The sequence below is a fragment of the Corvus cornix genome, chromosome 2, assembly GCF_000738735.6.
Source record: "Corvus cornix cornix isolate S_Up_H32 chromosome 2, ASM73873v5, whole genome shotgun sequence".
NCBI classification, from domain to species: Eukaryota; Metazoa; Chordata; class Aves; order Passeriformes; family Corvidae; genus Corvus; species Corvus cornix.
In genome coordinates, this window is record NC_046333.1 from 31,997,188 (window position 1) to 32,016,426 (window position 19,239).

At 38.7% G+C, this 19,239-nt stretch overlaps 1 protein-coding gene across 1 annotated transcript in view; it reads right to left on the reverse strand.

Moving 5' to 3' along the window:
• The window catches only part of ANLN (anillin actin binding protein), a 29,171-nt gene extending 10,518 nt beyond the window's left edge, over window positions 1-18,653 (reverse strand). The window contains exons 1-20 of the mRNA XM_010398720.4: window positions 18,545-18,653; window positions 14,256-14,409; window positions 13,599-13,883; window positions 12,835-13,181; window positions 11,914-12,136; window positions 10,812-11,005; window positions 10,568-10,675; window positions 9,967-10,087; window positions 8,975-9,091; window positions 8,206-8,432; window positions 7,520-7,671; window positions 7,062-7,209; window positions 6,287-6,422; window positions 5,779-5,961; window positions 5,085-5,211; window positions 4,196-4,244; window positions 4,060-4,116; window positions 2,267-2,305; window positions 1,878-1,899; window positions 1,028-1,140 (exon numbers count right to left, since the gene is read on the reverse strand). Coding sequence (XP_010397022.1) covers window positions 1,028-1,140; window positions 1,878-1,899; window positions 2,267-2,305; window positions 4,060-4,116; window positions 4,196-4,244; window positions 5,085-5,211; window positions 5,779-5,961; window positions 6,287-6,422; window positions 7,062-7,209; window positions 7,520-7,671; window positions 8,206-8,432; window positions 8,975-9,091; window positions 9,967-10,087; window positions 10,568-10,675; window positions 10,812-11,005; window positions 11,914-12,136; window positions 12,835-13,181; window positions 13,599-13,883; window positions 14,256-14,409; window positions 18,545-18,562 — 2,820 coding nt within the window. The 5' untranslated portion in view covers window positions 18,563-18,653. The remainder of the gene's footprint in view (window positions 1-1,027; window positions 1,141-1,877; window positions 1,900-2,266; window positions 2,306-4,059; window positions 4,117-4,195; window positions 4,245-5,084; window positions 5,212-5,778; window positions 5,962-6,286; window positions 6,423-7,061; window positions 7,210-7,519; window positions 7,672-8,205; window positions 8,433-8,974; window positions 9,092-9,966; window positions 10,088-10,567; window positions 10,676-10,811; window positions 11,006-11,913; window positions 12,137-12,834; window positions 13,182-13,598; window positions 13,884-14,255; window positions 14,410-18,544) is intronic.
• Window positions 18,654-19,239: the final 586 nt, after the last annotated feature.

Here is a 19,239-nt window from a genome sequence, read left to right on the forward strand (position 1 = left end):
AACAGTGCAATTTAACTATTAAGTTCTGCCAGCTGTTTCAGTAAAGGAATCTGCTTCTATCTACAAAAAGTAAAACTTCTAAAAAGCAAGTTGGGATTATTGGGATATTTTGTTTTAAGGCTTATACACAAACAACTAGTTCTTGTTTTCTCATCTCTCATCAGAAGCTGTAATTGCAATAACACTATCATCACAATAAGACTTGATTAGCCAAAAAAAAGAAAGTTACACTTACGCTGCTGTTTGGGTAGCTAAAGCTGTGATTTAGTACCATAAACTGTAGTAACATTTGAATTAATTTAAGTTAGTTTAGGATAGCTGCTGGCACAAACACCTACTAAAATAGATTTTAGGTAATAGATATTACAAGGTACAAGATTACCTTGTGAATCTAAGAATGGATTTTTTAAACTTCTCATAGCAAAAGCCAATAAACATTCTGTTTATACAAGGAACAAATTGTATAAAACTCAATATTAAAAAAACTCTAAGAAAAATTGAGATAATTTGTTTCTACAAATTTAATTGGGAAATGAAAGGAAAACCTCATATTCCTAAATATATTCAGATGGCAATTTTTAGGTCAGTTAAGTGCAGAAAACTTCAAATACTTCATTATCATTAAAGCACACTTTAGTGATAACTGCAAGACTAGGAGCAACAATATGAAGACCACATACAGAGATGCCAACTGCATACATCAATTTTTTGTCAGTGAAAGCAAATCAATAATCAAATTCCTTCATTATCTTTGCATAACCATACCTTATTATTGAGCTAAGAAATGAAAGAGCATCAGGCATAATAACGTACATCTCTGTTGTATCTCAAAAATATATAATATCATATGAATTAAATGTAAAAGTAACAACTATGCAAAAAGTTTAAGTGCCTATATAAATATCTATAAACCTATACGTGTTTCATTTCTAGGATGGTACTTTCACCTGAAAAGTAAACCCAGACTCATTTATTTTTCTAGTAGTATGCAGTTACATTTGTATTAGTAACCAATAATTTCTATTACCTTGTCCAGTGCAAATTTGGTATTTCCTACAGAAGACAGTGATAACTTGTGGGATCCAACAAGGATGAAATTAGTACTGCGTATGGCATTTGGGCCACCTGGACTTGCCATGGCTGTGGAGAAAAGTTGAAGTGAGGTTGTAACAAAACACACAATCAGGATGCTGCAAGGCTTTAAAAAAGCACTTTATTTGCACTACTGTATGCATGCCCTACTCAGTACTCCGGGAGAGGCACTCTTTGCACTGCAGCCCAGCAGCACATTCAGAGACAATCTTGATACACACCATTCCTCCTCAGCAGATCTTTTCTTTCAGAAACAAGCTTTGAAAATATCCACAAAGGAGAAAACAAAGCATTTTACCTCTCAGGGGGATGGAGAGCATGCTGAGGCACCCTACAAAGCACACATGCCCTGCAGTAGGAATGTGACTTTTCAATCTCGTAATGTCTTTTCAAGTGACACACTGCAATCTTCCAGAAATTGTACGCCTTTTCTTTGCACTTACATCAACAGAAACACACACTGTAGTTCAGGTTCAGGAATCTTACTAGTTGCAGCAGCATGGTAGACATTCCAGATTTAGTTCATGAGCTCCTAATTGCTGCAATTTCTGCTAAAGCTAGCTCAAGTATGCATACTTTAGTCAGAGATGTGTATAACATTTTTATATACTTAGAAAAACACTCAAAGATGCTGTCCTTCCCCATCAACAGTCAAATATAGAAACAAATTTAGTGTTTATTACTCACAAATTGTTGTATGTTACAAGTATTATTTATTGAGATACTAGTTTTGACAGCAAGTGTAGATTATTCATCTTGACGTAAGATGTTTAGACTTTACTTACCTGGAGTAAGAAGGTTGCTTTTCTAGAAAGAGAGAGAAATAAAAGCTTAGTGAAAAAGTACTTCTGACAGTTTCTACAGAAGACAAAGCTAAGGTAGAAAGAAACTAGATTTGAAGTACTTTTAAAAATCCAATCAAATAGAAAAAAAAAAAATCGAAAAGAAAGTCCAAATAAATGTACAGTAACTGCATACTTTTGGCATTACATGTGTAACAGAGCTGTTTCTTGAGCTGATGACACAAAATTTTGGCAGAAAACTAGACAATTAATGGAGTCTTACATAAGGGATAGAAAGAACCTATTATGGGCACAGCCTTAATCCGTGTGAGAATACAGCCTTTGGAAGGGATCATAGTCAGATCTTGTTACAATATTACATTCATACTTACTGAGGTAATAGATGTTAATAATCTCTTTGGAGTAATAACCTACAAAAGAATACAAGAGGATAAATGCATTTGCTACTGAACTTGTCCACCACCTTAGCATGAAAACTAGACAGTGAAACTACTGAAGGTTTATCTAAAATTTTGAATGGGTACTTGTTGGGGTCCCTTCCCCCCTGCAGCGGGGATTACTGCAACAAGTATATTTCAAACCAGGAGTCCCGTGGAAACAAAGTATATATGGACAGATTCGTGGTAGATGTTTCAGAGATGTTTATTTCTCCAGCCGCATGGCCGGGGCTCAGCTCAGGAACTCCTCCAGTCACAGGACCCGAGGGTCCTTGGTGTTATCAGGGAACCCAAACCAACCAATGGGGAATGAATCTGAGCAGGGGCAGGGAAACCCCGTGCCTCCCATCAGGGCCCCTCTCCCAGGGCTCCATGGCAGGGGGAGGGGACCCCAACAGGTACTCATGGTGTTGAGTAAATCTTGGGTTTTGACCGGATGTAATATAGCTCAGTGGAAGAAATGCTGCATATCAAAGAGATAATTACTGCAGAAAAGTTAAAGCATGCATTACCTTGGGATGAGCAGCATATTTTAAAAAACCCAATCTTAGTAGGCCTTTTTACCTATGTAATGGGATTTCAAAGTTACATTTACTTACTAAAGGTAAGAGTTAACAATAAAAGTATGGGTATGTTCAATATACTGCTATTATACGTTGTTATTTTCAAATTAAAATCTCAAAGTTTAAGTGAGACTATATTAAACATGAATTAGAATTATGTGCTCATCTCTTCTTGATGCTGAAAGAGAAGTCTAAGCAGCTTGTCGAAAAGCAAATACAGGATGCCATTGGCAAACCTATAGCCTCATATCAGCAACTTACCTACAGTAGCACAAAACCATTCCATTTCAAGTAAAAGTTCCTTTAAACTACAGCACAGGAGGGAAGTAAGCCCTGGATTTGAAACTTTTATTAGAGAATAGGTGGAAGCTTTCACTATGGGAGGCTTTCATTGTGCCAAATGAAAGAATAAAGAAATTTCCTATTTCTGCTTGCAGACATGGGATTTAAGTACTCATTCCAACTGTTTTGAAAGACACTCAAGTTTCTTGTTTTTACTAAGTGACAGATATCTTGTCAAGGAGGAAATCAGACCTGAAGCCATTAATTCACTGTGTGCTCTAGCTATTAGAATGAAGAAAAATACACACACCCTCTCCCCAAAAAAAACCCAAAACAAACAAACCACCACAAAAAACCCCAAACCACCTCCAGAAAGGCTTGTTTAGGGAAACATATCCTTAATAAAGCACAAACACTTGACATGTACACCCTTGTTAAAACAATGTTTGCTTTAAAAAGCAAGTGTCTAGGGCTTTTACTTAGTACTGGGGAGAAAGAGGAGTTTTCAGTCAATCAATAAAACCTTTAAGAAAAATCAAACTCCACGGTAGGGCATAGTTTAAACTGGCGTAGTTTAAATGAAGTGGAGAAAACAGGCAGTAAATCACTATTGGAGGCCCCACACCTAGTAAAATAAAGGTCTGCAAAGCATAGCATGTTGGAGAACTAGTAAGACTTCTCCTTCCTCTCCAATATATTTCAGATTCAACCAAGTGCTGCAAGTCCAATCTACTAATTCCTATAGGTCTCCATAATCCATCTGTCATTGCAGATGTTCCAAGAAGGGAGCAAAAGGAAGCAACAGATTGTCTAAGACTATTAGTCAGTTTTCCTAGTGCACCTTCTGTTGAAACAGCACACTGATTTTCAGGTTTCATTTACCTTAGATTTATTTGTCTTTTTCCTTTTATCCGTGCTTGTAACTTCTTTTCTCTGCACCTGTAAGGCAAAAAGGTATTAAGAAAGTACAGCACATCATTCTCCCTTACACCTCCTCTTGACAGGAATTGATACATACCCAACTGTAAACTTCTATATTTATTTCAAAGTCATTTGACACATCATGCCTAAAAGGGAAGAAATAAAAACAAGTTAAACAAACTGAAGCAAAAAGGCTTTTGTTTTGGTTTGTGGCAGGGTTTTGGGGTTTTGTTTACTTGTTTGTTTTGGTTGGTTTCGTTGGGTTTTAAGTTACTCTTTACTTCTTCCCTCCTTTTACTCCTTATAACTGTCCAAGGAGCAAGAAGGTTTTAGTGTATTACTATTTAAAAATACTTTCCAGAACTCAGAGAAGAAAAGGGGATGGGAGGACAAGGGGCAGATAAAGTGCATCTACCATTTCTCAGATTGCACCCTTCAGCACACTTCTGGCACATGCTTCTAGAGACAGATTGGGTTTTTTGAGTAAATTTCTTTAAGTGAAAATTCCAGTTCAACTGAACTTTAAAAAGGGAGTTTGTTTATTTATTTTGAAGCCTTACTAACAAACAGCCATTTAAACTTAAAATACCTATTTAGCTGACATATGAGCATTGAAGTTATAATTGTAAGAGCACTATTTTTCCACATAACAAAACCAAATAGCTATATAAAATGTTAGTTGCTGCAAAAGAGAAAAACACATCTCAGGCACAGCAATCCATCTGTCATTGCAGGTGTTCCAGAAAAGAACAAAAGGTAGAAAAAACAAGAGCTAAAATAGCTGATGGATGGTAGAATAAGTCTAGGTTGCTCTTCTGAGAGAAGTGCCTTCCAGCTATTTTTTGAAGAAGGAAATAGCTATACCACAAAATCTCTCCAAACTTTTTTGCAGAATATGACATTCTTATGACTAAGACTTTAAACATTTTTATGCATGCTCCACCAGCAGAGTTCAAACTGGTTCAAAAGAGTTTCTTTATACTTACATAGTAAACGTTGTAGTAAAAGTAAGAGCATCTCCATTCAGAGAGCTGGCAGTACTTGCTAATGGAGTTGCAACCATGTTTTCTGCTCCAGATCTCAGTATTATTACATAATAGTAATTTCCCGCTTCTGTAAGTACACATCAGATTATTTGGTTAGCCAGAGGACTCACCAAGTACTGCACTGCTACTAAGCACATCTGTTTCACCCCACTTAAAACATTTAGTTACAGTCAAGACTTGCTTATAAAATTACTCTTAAAACATTTTAATTTTCTTTATGCTACTAGCATAGCTAGCAAAATTGTCTCCATGGGATTCACAGCAACTGCTTTACTGCCTGGGGCATCTCAAGCCAGACCTACACAAACCAGTGCGTGAAAAGGGAGAGGAAGGACTTGCAGTCAGATCCAGCAGACAATCTTAGTTCTTTATACTCCTTAGGTCTGCCAGCTTAACCACACATCAGCTTTCACTGAAACACTGAAAAATTAGTCAGAAGCAGATGAACTGAACGTCATAGCTAAATTTTCATTACCCCTAGATTCCTGAGAACATCAACACAGAAGACAAAAAAAAAAAAAAAAAAAAACCACCAAAAAAAACCCACACAAAACCCAAGGAGAATGAACCAGAAATATATGTTGGGAGAATGAGGAAGGAGAAGAGAAATAAAGCTCTTGTTTGATAGTTTTACCTGGCTTTTGAACTGTACCACATACAAAGTCTGCTTTTAGAGGTAGACGCATTTCTGAAATGGAAACAGATCCCCTGGAGGGAGCAAATTCAGCAGATGTAGAAGCAGCTTTATTTCTTTTGTTATGTGGTCCCTCACTCTTCAGTTTATTCAATTCTTCCAATAAAGCAGTTCTCTTCTCAGCTGCATGAAGAAATTAATTATAGTTCAACAGAAAAAAAAGTACTGAACAATTTTTTTTCTGCCGTAAGTATGTAAAATGCAACTTAAATGTTAATCATTTTACAGCACAGTAGGAATATTACAGTCAAGAAAGATACTAAAAATGTCCTCTTGCCTATAAAAAGAGCTGAGACAAAACAGATGCTATCCTGTTCTTTTTTCCAGGTGAAGAACTATTAAAAAATGGCCACAATGTAATACAATAAATGCATGGGGAAGAAATTATGAACCCTGTTGAAATGTTCATTACAAAGAATTGAACTTAGAATTGAGTACAAAAACCTACTTGCGAAGAGAAGAAGTCTCTCTGCTTCTGCTTCTTCTTGTGACCCTTTTCCATGTTCCTCATCAAAACAGCAGTTCAGAGCTTGACTGGCTTGATAAATCACTGTCTGTTGCATGTTGATCTCGTTGTTCAGCTCCTAGAGTAAACCAGTAGTAAAAACACTTAACAAGAAGAGATTTAGTGTTGCATTCAAACAAGGAAATGCCTCCAGATGAGCATTTTTGGGGTCAATGCTTCAGAAGAAAATCAGATCCTTTAGATATCAAACTACAAAAACCTTGCAGTTTACTGTTACTTCAGCAAAAGAACATTGCAGCATAAATTTTCTGATCTCAGAGGTATGGTGAAAAGAGAAAGACTAATATTTTATGTTCCATATCCAGTCTAGTCTTCCCTTCACCAGGGGAAGCAGCAGCTAACCAGAAATTCAGCAATATAGATGAACAAAGCACTAGTAAAGATCAAAGTATTACCTACTGAAAGATGTAGTTACAAATTCTACCTAATTCAAAGGCAGTAAGTGATAAGACACAGATTCTGTCTCCTTCTCAAAATAATGGCTTGTTCTCTCCAGACTTAATCTATAACACTAATCTTTTAAGAGAAGCATTACCTGTTCAAATTATGCATTATCATTCCCTACCACTAGATATTTATGTGAAACAACCTAATTTTGCAGTTCTAAGCAGTATGTTAATGTCCTGGACATTCACCGGGGCAATTAAATTTGGAAACAGTAGATAAGAAAAAGGATTTTAAGAGGCATATTATATACCTGCATTTTCTTTTTGATATTGACTTGATCAGATGGGCCATTTCTTCTCATTTCTAGTTTGGCAGCAACATCTTCTTTGCGAACAATGATTTGCTTTATTGAAGGACGAGCAGTTTCCTTAAATCTTTGGGATCTGTACGCATCGACACTTTTAAAAAAGGAAACCCCACAAAATGTTTCACAGGAGTGCCAAGCTTTTTTTTAATATATTCATGGATATGTATTACATATTGATGTTTTCCAACTTGCCAAAATGGCTTTAAAGAAAGCATTCTATGAGCTGATTTTAAGCAACATAAAAGACTACACAGTTCTTGATAAAAACTGAGATCTTACAAAACAAGCTTAATTTGTAGTCTGAGTTTTGTAATTTGAGCAGTATGCATCATTAGTAGAGTTAAAAAAGCCAGTGTCATAACTTGTACACAGAACCAGGGGTGGGGGGTTATGTTTATTACCTATAAGGAAGGTTGCGATCTTCTGACATAGAGCCAATACTGTCTCCAGATTCCGCCCTGGGAACTCGAGCCCTTTGGAACTTCTCAGACTTCAGACTTACATCACTGATACTGCTACCTTCCCCAGTTGACTTAGAAGGAGAGCCAAAGGCCTGAGGAAAAGAAAACATTGTGTTACAGATATCTGTTCACATAATTATTATCTGTTTTCTCTCTCCTTTACTTGTTCTGCATATAAACAGTAAATTTGCTTAATACTAGTTAACAGATGATATTTTACGAATATGGATATAGAGCAAGTTCATTTATTTATCTTAAGGACACCAACAGATTATTGAACTCGATGAGATGCCACCTTTAGTTTCCACATCAGTAGTTACATAAGTACTTCTCTTCAGATTTTTCATCTGCGGTCAACTCCATTGAATGCACGGATAGCGCTGCAAATCCAGTACTAGTAACAGATTTGATTTAGCAGAAGACCACTTGTTAAGCAGAGAATCCAATATGCTACACTGTTTTCAGAGAAAAATAATTTTGCCTCATTATGCTTTCATTAGCAAAATATAATTTGTAACTTTTTTTAGCCCAGATATCCTAATACTACAAAATATCACTGCTCACAAGCAAATTGTACCTCTCTGTGTGATAAACAAGCCCTTCCCCACCCTCCTAATAATTCTCACCTCTGAACCAACAGATTCCACTAGTGGGGTTAACAGAGACATTGATGAAATATTCAGCGACTCTTCCTGCTCATCCTCATCACTTTCACCTTCCAGGCTCATGCTCATTTCTTTCTTCAGCTTTTCTATGTCTGGACCATCCTCTTGAAGAATTTCAAAAATCTCATTTATCACTTTTGAGCTATTCATCTCATCATCCACACGCATTTTGCCTTCATATACTTCATCTGAAGGGTGACATTTTTAAACATATTAGTAGCATCAAGACTCCCATTAAACAAACAGAAAAGCAAACTCGTTTTGCTTTTCAAGCAAGCTTGATTAAAAAGCACTTCTTATAGTCGGGCATATAGAACCCCAAAGTACACTTCTGTGGCTATTTTAATATACTATTTTTACATATACTGCATAATCAATGTAGAAAGGGAATGAAAAGATGCACCTTTTAGGCAAATTTCAACCTTTTCATTTCAAATGCATCTGAAGCTTAACTGCAAGTCCAACAGCAGAGCAGTCATTTCTGTCCTCTCCCAATGAACTTTTAATATCAACTTTTTAATATTCCTTGAAGACTTGAACATCAAGAGAGAAGGGTTATGTATGATAAAAGAACTTTCCTGATTTGTTTTATATAAACCTCATTACAAAACACATGGGGATCAGCATAGGGATGGTGAATTCATTATTCATACTTGAAGGATATTAACACTGTCCTAGACAAGTGGCAACAGAGACCTAAGTCATTAATACTCATCTACTCAATACAAACCTTTTGGTTTCTCATCAAGTTGTTCAAGTTTTGAGACAGACATCGCTTTTACAGGGCTCTTTGACTCAGCAGTCTTCAGAGGACTGGGTTTATCAGCCTCTTCACATTTAGAAGTATCTAAGGGGTTTATAAAGAAAAGAAGTATTATGTCTAGCCTTTAAATTTTATTTTAGTTACTGAATTGTAGAAGTTTTACTAACAAAAAGACCAATAGATTAAATATTCCAGTTAGCCACACATAAAAAAAACCCATTAGAATACCCTCCACAACCTGTACATCTAGACTTCTATCTTATAATCAGAATCTTTATATATCTTTATATCTGAAACTTATACCACAAGAAATGATGCTGAGACCATAGTGGAGTGCAGCCACTCAAAAGCAAAAAGGGAGAATTTTAAAAAGACAAACAAAAAAATCCACTACACAGAAACCACTGCATGCAAACCCAATTATTCTAGAAGGACATTTGATAGACCTTACAAGTAAACAGGCTACCAAGAGTGTTAACTAAGTTCACAGCTGTTTCACAGAGTTGAAGATTCTTCCACTCAGTAAACACCAGAAAGGATGTCAGGAGCACCTCAAAATTCTTTTCATGTGTCCTACCATAATAATTAATATCATAAAGGGATACTGACAAGGGAAATGTTCCCTCCACTAGATTCTTGTGGAAATTTGGATACTCAGGTACAGAATAGACTAAATCTGTAACTGACAATTGTCATTCACTTCCCTACACTTAACCTCCAATAAAGTTTGAAACACAGGTATACCCATTAAAAACCAAAGAAAATCTTGCCTTGCCATTCTTCCAAGTGGTATAGGAGTGCAGAGTACTACTATCATATGAGAAGACTTAGATAAGACAATCAGTAACCAAAGGAGGGTCCAGTTCCACACGTCAGTGTTACTGGCCTTTTTCTCTGCTCCATGAATATCTAGTGCAGTGCTCCAGTACAGCACTAGTCACAGGCAAACTGTGACTCACCCGAAGACTCCACACTGGGAGACTTTGCTGGCCTGTCACCTGCTGGTGTGTCTTCTGATGATGCAAGAGCAGAGGCATCTGAGCTAGAAGGATGTTTTGGACTAGTCTGAGATTGGCTTTCCTGGCAAGAATAAAAACAGAATGCATTCAGGTGGTAATGTTCAAAGTGACTAAAAAAAAAAAACTACCAGAAAAAAACCACATTTTAACACCTGCTAGGAAAAAGAGGTTGCCTATCCAGTATCCTATTTATCTAAGATATTTAGCTGAAGTAGTAAATATTAAATGCTTGCATGAGGAGCTCTTTTGCTTTTGCAGTTATAGAACATAAAACCCCCCACACTTAACATTGTCAAGAAGTAAATAAATCAATTGGCTCAATGCAGTATCACTTGTCTTAGTTAAGTCTACAAGAGGTAAAAAAATCTAGTAATTCTTTAATAATCATACAAATCACTTGACAAGTCATCTTGTGCACCCCAGGCATTCCCAAAGCATAGGTTTTTATCTCTTATATACATTTCCACATCTAACCCTGTGTTCAGAACATGTTAAAGCAATCCAGACTATCTTATCTTGATTGACGAGGTTAACACATTACCATTTTAGCTTCTGGAAGCTTCCTCTTTGAACTGTCACTTTTCTCTGCACTCCACAGATTGCCCCTATCAAATCGGCCACGAAGGCATGCAAGTTCTCGTTCACGTTCCTAAAGAAATGAAGGGAAATGGGAGAAAAGCTGACAGCTTTAAGATGTGACAAAATTTCAGATTCTTCAGGTAGGTGCAGAACAGTAATAACCTTCCCCAAGCTTATAAGTTAGCTATGAATGTAACAACTCATACCTGTTTAAGTTGAAGGGCTAAACTGGCAGTGGAGGAATTTTCATTTTGTTTGAGAAGCCTCTCCTGGATTGTCCTTGTATTTGGGGTAACAATGGGTGTTCTGCACCCCGGAGTATTTGTAGCAGGGCTGCGTGCACTACGCTCTTGACAGCACTCCCCAAAGCGTTCCAGGAAGGGCTTAATTCCTGATCCCCCTACAAGAACAATTTTTTTGCCTTGAAAGAAACTCTCAAAAATAAAGAAATCACTGCAACTTTGTATCCTGACGAAGGTTCCCAGAGAAGCAATTAAGCTGTCTCCTTTATAGCTCTTACTCCATTATACTTAATACAAACTGAACCTGAAGTGCAAATCATAACACTGATATTAATAAAACAGTAAATCAGAGCAAGAAGATGTCTGTCTCTTACTACAGTCCACATGTAACACACCAGTTATTTAAACTGGTTTGCCTTTTCCAAATTTCCTCCACAACCAGCCCCACTTGTATCTCTCATGAAAATAAGCAATCTTGTATATGAGGCAGATATATTGTTTGGCATCCACCCTACTTGATTAAGGTTGTCTTTTATTGTCAGCATATCTAAAGATGAACACTTGCTTTTCTGGCCACCACTTCAAAGAGTTCAAGCTGTTAGTCCAGATTTCTGACATAATAAGCAGTTGAATTTAAAACTGGGGATGTTCACTTGTTTTGACATCAGTGCTACCACTGAAAATAAAGACACCACAAAGTTAGAGCACCTATGTGGCACCAAGCTTTGATTTCTTCTAAATATGCTGGCTCTTAACATTATATTGAATGGATACATACAGTATCCAACCATCTGAAATAAACTTTGAAAAATTTCAGTTTACATGTTAGGCTGCTTTTGCTCTTAAGAGTTACTAAAACCATGTCCAAGAAAATGTCCCCTGCAAAGTACAGAAGCTGTACAACTTACAACAATTATCACAGAACTCATCAGCATTTTATTCAAGTTACAGCTGGAAATAGGTATTATCTGGTATGGTACCTTAAATTCTTAAATATGTAGTTTTCAACACAGAACACATAGGCCTAATTTGAATGAGTATTTACAGAAGCTGAAAAACAGCCTACCTGGTGTTGTGGGTTTACCCTTAGGTTCAAGTTGCACATGTGTTCCTTTGACTGGCTCTGCTTTGGACTGAACTGGTTGAGGCAAAGCTGACTTTGCTGTTTGCTGTTTATCTTCAGTTTTCCGAGGACTGCAGAGATTCTCTGTTGGCAGTTGTTGTACTTCAGATTCTTTAGAACAGGGAGCAGTGACTCTTGAGGATTGTGGTAAAAATTTGTTTGGATCCTCAACAAGGGAAAAAGGAAAAAAAAAAAAAAACCATGAGACTTACATTCTTATTCTCTCAAGAGGAAAAAGGATGAAAGCACTCTGCATATCATACTATCACCTAATACATATATTCCTTCAACAAAAGAAAAAGCCAGGTGTTAAGCTTTTAATAGATTTTTTTTATCCAGTATTTCAAATTGTTTCAGCATTTGATTCCAGGTGCTCTTGCCAGCTATTTCAGGTATATTCCCACATTTCTCTAAACATGAATGCACATGGCAGATACTGTCATTGCAGAAATGGCATAAATTGAACAATAGGTGTCTGGTACTAGTAATTTCATCATTCTGATTAAGTCTTTGTACAGCAATAATATTTACGATTTCAGACAATCAACTACATGGAGTTACAGAGTGAAAGCCAGTATCTCTGTAACAAGTCCCCCTTCTGATGGTCAAGAGCAGCAATCAAGTACATTGACAAAACACATAAGTACTCTCATCTTTAAGTCTCAATAAAAGGAATGCTAAGCTGTTTCATATCTGCTATTAAAAAAGGGCATGTGGGATTGCAATAAAGCAGAAGTTGTAAATAGACTAAGATGACTCACACCAAATCTTTAGATCCAGATTAAACAGTTATGTGCTAACATTTGTCCGCCCCAATACAATACTCAAATCAATTTTTAATCAGCAACTAAATCAGACACTCACCGCTCTCTTTGAGTTTGCTGGTTTATTAATAGAAGCCTCAACAAGCCTTTGAGAACAGGATGCAGCTTCCTGCTTTACACTGCTACTATTGATTCTAGCAGATGCTCCACTTGTAGTGGACAATTTGGATAAACAAGTAGTGCCAGGCTGTTCTTGTGCATTGTTTTGCTTTGCAGATGGATGACTTAGGTCATCTTCCCAGGAACCAATAGTAGCAGCAAGGTTAGCTAAACGGCCTCTTCTCCCAATAGGGGTTTCACTTGTCAGGGCATTAGATCTCTGCTTAGGTGGAGAAACAGACAGATCTTTTGACTGGAGAGGAGACAGAGGAACACATTCAGAGGGATCTGAAAAAAAGGAAAGCACTTTTATTTTGCTAACAAAATACATTGAGATATATTTGCATCTTTTGCATTGTACTATATATTGAGTTTATCAACAATTAGATGTTCCTGCCATCAGCAGAATCAAACTACTATCCCTGGAGGCATTGAGACTAATCAAATTAAACATTTTTAATCAAGCAGTTTACTAGTTTTATGTCACTGTTGTGAGGAGCAAGGCATCAGACTAGTAGAGGAAAAAAAAGTTTAAAATTAAGCTGTAGACAACAGCTTCAATATTTCAGGCCTGCCTTAGTGTTGTCTTAGAACTCTTTATGAAAATATTAACCTTCACACACACAAAATTATCTTATTCTAGCCAACATAATCATCAATACAATCACGGAGAGACACCAATGGTGCTTAACAAGTGAAACATACCCTCACTATCCCAGCAGCGCCGCTGTTCTGCCAACTTCTGCATACGTGTTTTGACTGAAGGGGCTGCAGGAGTTTCTGACTTGGTGTTTGGTTTTACTTTCTCAAGAGGCTGGACCAATGAAGCTCTGTTAGAAGTAGTTTCATGTGATTCTGAAGTCATCTGAGGGGAATCATGGCTTGTGGAACTTGAAGGAACTGGTTGTATGTTCTCCGAACTAGAGGCCTGAGTCTCTGTATCGTTTGAGCAGAGCCTCTTTGATGGTGATGGCTTTGTATCTGGTTTTACTGGATGGGTCAGAGTATTCAAGAAAATTAGTATTCAAACAATCTAAAATATTTTCCCGACAATACAAAATTGTAGTGCAAATAAAGTTGTGGTTTATGAATACCCTAATATGCTTCCCAAAAAAATGCCCTTCCCAAATCTACCAAGCACAAGGCACTCTCTTTGGCACTACACAATTATTTCTAAATAGCTTACTAATGACTTGACACACCTGCTCTCAGGTCCAGCTAAACACGAGCTAGTCCTAGTGGCCAGGTAACTGCATCCATCACTGTTTAGTTTAAGATAAATGCTCAATGGTTTCACTTTCCCTTTGGAAAGAAAATGGGACTTCTATCAAGACAATCTTTATTAAACATGTTGCAAAATACCTTCATCACCAGGAAGAGGTGCCTGGTTACCAGTGTCTGCCAAAGGCTCTCTGGCTCTCTTGGTCTGCATTGTGGGTCTCGCCCCCATCTTGGGCCGCTCCGCCATTTTCCTCTGCAGGTTCTCTCGCCTGGCACGGGTTCTTTCGAGGAGTTTCTGAGTGATCAATAAGTCATGTGTTACCACAGACTGCAGTGTGTTAACTAGTAACGGCTCAGAGTAAAAGATGGTGGAATTCTGTTTAGCATATATAGCTGGTAGGTTCCAAATTCCAGTCATTAAATCAACTATTGTCTCCAACTAGCTTGGCTCTGAAAAAAAATCAGGCTAGAGAGACACAAGCAATGGCAAAATTAAAGAGGAGGGGCTCCTATAGACCCCAAAGTCATCAGAAATGTTTGAAAGTAATTTTTTTTTTTATCCTGAATCACCATATGACAGTCTTGATCTGTCAAGTCTTGCTAGTAGGGTTTTCTGACACATTGCTAAAGCATCTGGTCAAGTCACCTGACTGGCACTAGCCCTGTAACAAAATAAACAGCATTGAAGCGATTGTCAAGAGGTCGTAAAAAAGTTCAACAAATAAATGCATGGCAGTCAATATTTAAAAAAAAAAAAAATTGCTATTACACCCCCTAAATCAAAAGGTGAATTTCTTTGCCTCAAGCCTAAATTTTAAGAATAGACTGATGATATAGCTAGCTATATTATGATAAACAGCCTGTTTATTAAGCTATCTCTATGCAGAAAAACATAAAGAAATACTAATAAAGCTATATAAAAACATTCTTTTTCATTTGCTGCCCATTGGAAATTTGAGTACTCTGATTATATTCAATACAAAATAGCTGTTTTAGTAAATGTTCAACACTAGTACAAAATGATTCCTTACAGTATTCAAGTTTAAAATAGGCTGTGGTTTGTTTGTTTGTTTTAAATATAGCACTTGTAAGTCATTATCACTCAGTTTGATCACACCTAAAGGATACTTAATTACTCTTTTGATCGAGGTTTTAAGGTCCTTTGAGACAAGAAATTGTGAGATTGAACTAATGGCCTTTAAAGGGAAGCATATAAACTGCACTTGTTTGGTGGCACATAAATTATTGTGAGAACTGTGCCAGCTATTATCTGTCCTGTTGCACAGCAATTAAATACACATTTCACATTTTTAACTGTCTAAGGCTGAAGTGTTAAACAATGTTCCATTGTAGGGCAACACAGGACAAACAGAATGTCAATCTCAACAGTTTTTTTGTGAAAGCAAATCTCAGCTTTGCTAACTTTCACAGAAGAGAAGGAATTTGGAAAAAAAAAAATCCCAAACCACACTGCATAAAATGCTATGAGTGCCTTCAATGCAGGTTCCATGTTAGTTGTGTTCCCAAGTCAGCTTTCCTTATTTCCAAAATGCAGAACTACAAAGCACACATAATACCCACATTAAAAAAAAAATCCCAAAGGCGAGTTAAATTAACAGTTCTTGCAAAAAGTTGACCATCTCTTACAACAGTATTCCTACAGTTCTATTCAAATAGAGTCACATTCCTTTCTGGTTTGTTAGTTGAGCAAAATAGAGTTTCAGTTGTTACAAATGAGATGTCACTTCCCAAGAATGCACGCCTCTGTTGTTCAGCTCTGGCTCCTATTGGCTTCTTGCATCTCAAATTTTCCATGCAACTGCCATTATGCCAACGGTGCTGTTAACACACGATGAGTAAGCCACACTCCACAACCAGAGGATTACTTTCCAAGTTCATCAACAGGGTAATCTCTCCAAGTACATTCTCCAACTGTTCTAATGACAAAGTTTCAGAGTATCATAGAAGTCTAAAATCCTAGAATATCCTGAGTTGGAAGGGACCCACTAGAAGTCCAGCTCCTGACCCTGCACAGAACAGCCCCAAGAACCACATGAAGTGCATGAGAGCATTACCTACTTTATTACATCAAGGAATCTGAAGACTACTAAGTCAAAATCAGAGGATCACTGTGTTACAAAAGCACTTTCTAAAAATCAGAAAAAAACTTCAAATGTTAATGGACCACCTCAGTTTTACAAAAGTATGTTTTAAAGTACATATTAGAGAAGACACTCAGGCCCATATATGATTACAAGAATTTGTTCTAATTACCCTGCTTTACTAGCAGGATAGAGCAAAGGGAGCAATTGAAGGAACAGTTAACTTCAAACCTCACATTTGCAAATTTTCCCCAAACAACTGCATCGCTTATTTCTCTTTGCTCATCCCCCATGCTAGGAAACCATACTTGCCTCTAAGAATAGTAAAAACTACTTCAAAGTACTAAATAACCTAGACTACTTCTAACAAAGCCTTCTGTGCAAGAAAGGTGAGTTACAAAATCAGCTATAAAGTCACAATCAGCATGTTCCTTGCGATCCTGAAAAAGCACCCACTGCACCATCTCCTCTGTGCGATCTGAATTAATAATCTGGTTGAAATTCAGAAGGTTATTAGCTTTTCCTTGCAAGATTAACCAAAAGAAACATTATTTCAGAACTGATTTGAAAGCATCCCACTGAATCTTACAGAAAGATTTATTTGAGCTTAAATTCACTGAGACACAGACAAAATTTGCTATGCCAAAGGGATCAGCATACACTGAATTAACAGTATGCTTCATCCAATTAAGGCTCAAATTACACTGTTTTACATAATCAACACTTACAATGCCTCACCAGGTCCCTGCAAGTAATAGAGCGTGGTAATTTGTAGACAAAGATTATCTGAAAACACTTAAACTAAGGGAAGATTATATTAAAAGAAAAAAAAAAATAGCAACACAAACCACAGAACATAAATAGGTGGTAAAAGGCTTTGTTTTCACAGAACTTTGGGGAAAGTGACTAAACTTCAATACTAGGACACTAATATTGGTCAGAACTTTACACAACACTGGAATGTCCTCCACAGCAGAAGTATTCTTGATAAACTGACTTTTTATGCACACTGCAATACCGGCTAGCACTTGAATGAAGTTTACTCTGGGGAGTGGCCTCACAGTTGGTCATTTTCAAAGCATTTCAAAGTTAGCTTATGCACAAGAAGGGCGTGTAGAGGTTGGAATATCTCCCAGTATGCAAAACCATTTTAAACTTGATTCAGTAGTCTGAACTTGAAGTTTATTTAAGACATGCTGGATCATGTCACTCACTACCAACTAAGGAAGAAGGTTTTAGATGTTTACACTTAGCAAAACTTTACATGGGGGTAGGGTAGAACTGCCTTGGCATAACACATTTAGTAAATCTATTCAGATGAACACCTTATGTTCATCTTTTTAAAATCAGATCTGTGCAGTCACCTTTTTTGGGCATTCAAATTATTTGAAGCATGTCAGTTTGATAAACAGATTGTTTAAAAGGGGAGGAGAGAGTATTTAATCACTGTAGCTGATTTGAATTTTTTTTTTTACGTAGTTCAGGTTTTATTTACGCAGGCTGTGGATTGAAGGCCCTTGTTACTATGACATTTCTCAAAGCCGTCACAAGACGGCTTTAAAACTTTATACCTCTGACATGAAATCAGAAGTATAAAGCACAGCATCTTTAAGAAACCTTCAACCTTCAGACAGATTCAAGGTGGTCAATTCCTCATTTTGCTACAATTTTGCCTCTGTATAACTTAAGCACACACACAGCCAATGCACCCTAACAACTGATGGGTTTAAAAAAAAAAAAAAAAAAAAAAAAAAAGAGAAACTGTGCCTACCAACGAATATGACCAGTCGCAGGTGGCAATAGTGCCAAATAGGACGCATTTTTTATCAGATGGTCTCCGCTTTGGGCAGACTTATGATCCGACCTTTAGGTATGGCAGACACAGAGTGCGTCAACAGCGCTCCCATCTGCTCCCGGGGTCCCTCCCGTGCCCGCTGAAAATCTTATCTGCCAGACGCGCATGAAAGGCAGACGCCCGCCTTGGGAAGGGCCTCTCCTCCGCAAGCCCTTGCGCGAATCACCCATGCTCTGTCCTCTCCCAGCAGGATCTGACAGCGCCCGGGCGGCTCCGGGAGAGGAGGCACCGGCAGGAGCAAGGCGGGGCGGGGCAGCGAGGGTCTCCCCGCTGCCGGGAAAGAGGGTCGCTCCAAGCCCGCAAATCCCCCCGCGAGCGAGGACGAGGGTGGCTGACAGGGCTCAGCCAGGAGCAACTATCCCGCCCGGAGAGCGCGGTGCAAGGAGCGGCTCCCTTCCCTGCGGTCCCCGACACTGACAACTCGCCGCCTCCCCAGCTGACGACCCAGGAGCCGGGCTGGGCCATGCCCTCACCTCGGTGAAGGGGTCCATCGCGGTGCCGCCGCTCGCGCAGGGTCCGCTCGCGCAGGGCCGCCCGCGAAGAGCCGAACCCTCGCCCCAACCGCTACCGGGATTTGAATTTCAGCGCCCGCCGCGCGCGGGCACGACGGGAAGAGGGGGCGGTGCGCTCACGCGGGCGCTGATTGACAGGAGCGCCGCCCAATCCGGCCGCACGCGCCCGCCCGCCCGCGCGGGGGGACCTGAGGGGCTGGCGGCGGCCGGAAGGGCGGGCGATCCCGCTTCCCTGGGTATGGGATCGCGGAGCTGCATCTCCGCGTTCTGCGTCTGACCCTGTGTGCGGCCCTGCCGCCCAGGGCTTCCTTGTGTTGCGTGCCCGGAGTCCATCCAGCCGTGGCTGCTCTGCCACGGAATTCGTTTGGAAAAGACTTCCGAGATCATCGAGCGCAACCTGTGACCGAACACCACTCTGTCGACCAGGCCGTGGCACTGAGTGACACTTCCAGTCTTTCCGTAAACACCTCCAGGGACGGGGACTCCACCGACTCCCCCACCTCCCCGGGCAGCACATTCCGATATCTAATCATTCATTCTGTGAAAAGATTCCTCCTAATATCCGACCTAAACCTCCGTTGGCACAGCTTAAAGACTATGTCCTCTTGTCCTCACCTTCCTTACTGGCAGTCCCTCTTCTAAAGAAAAGGCTTTCG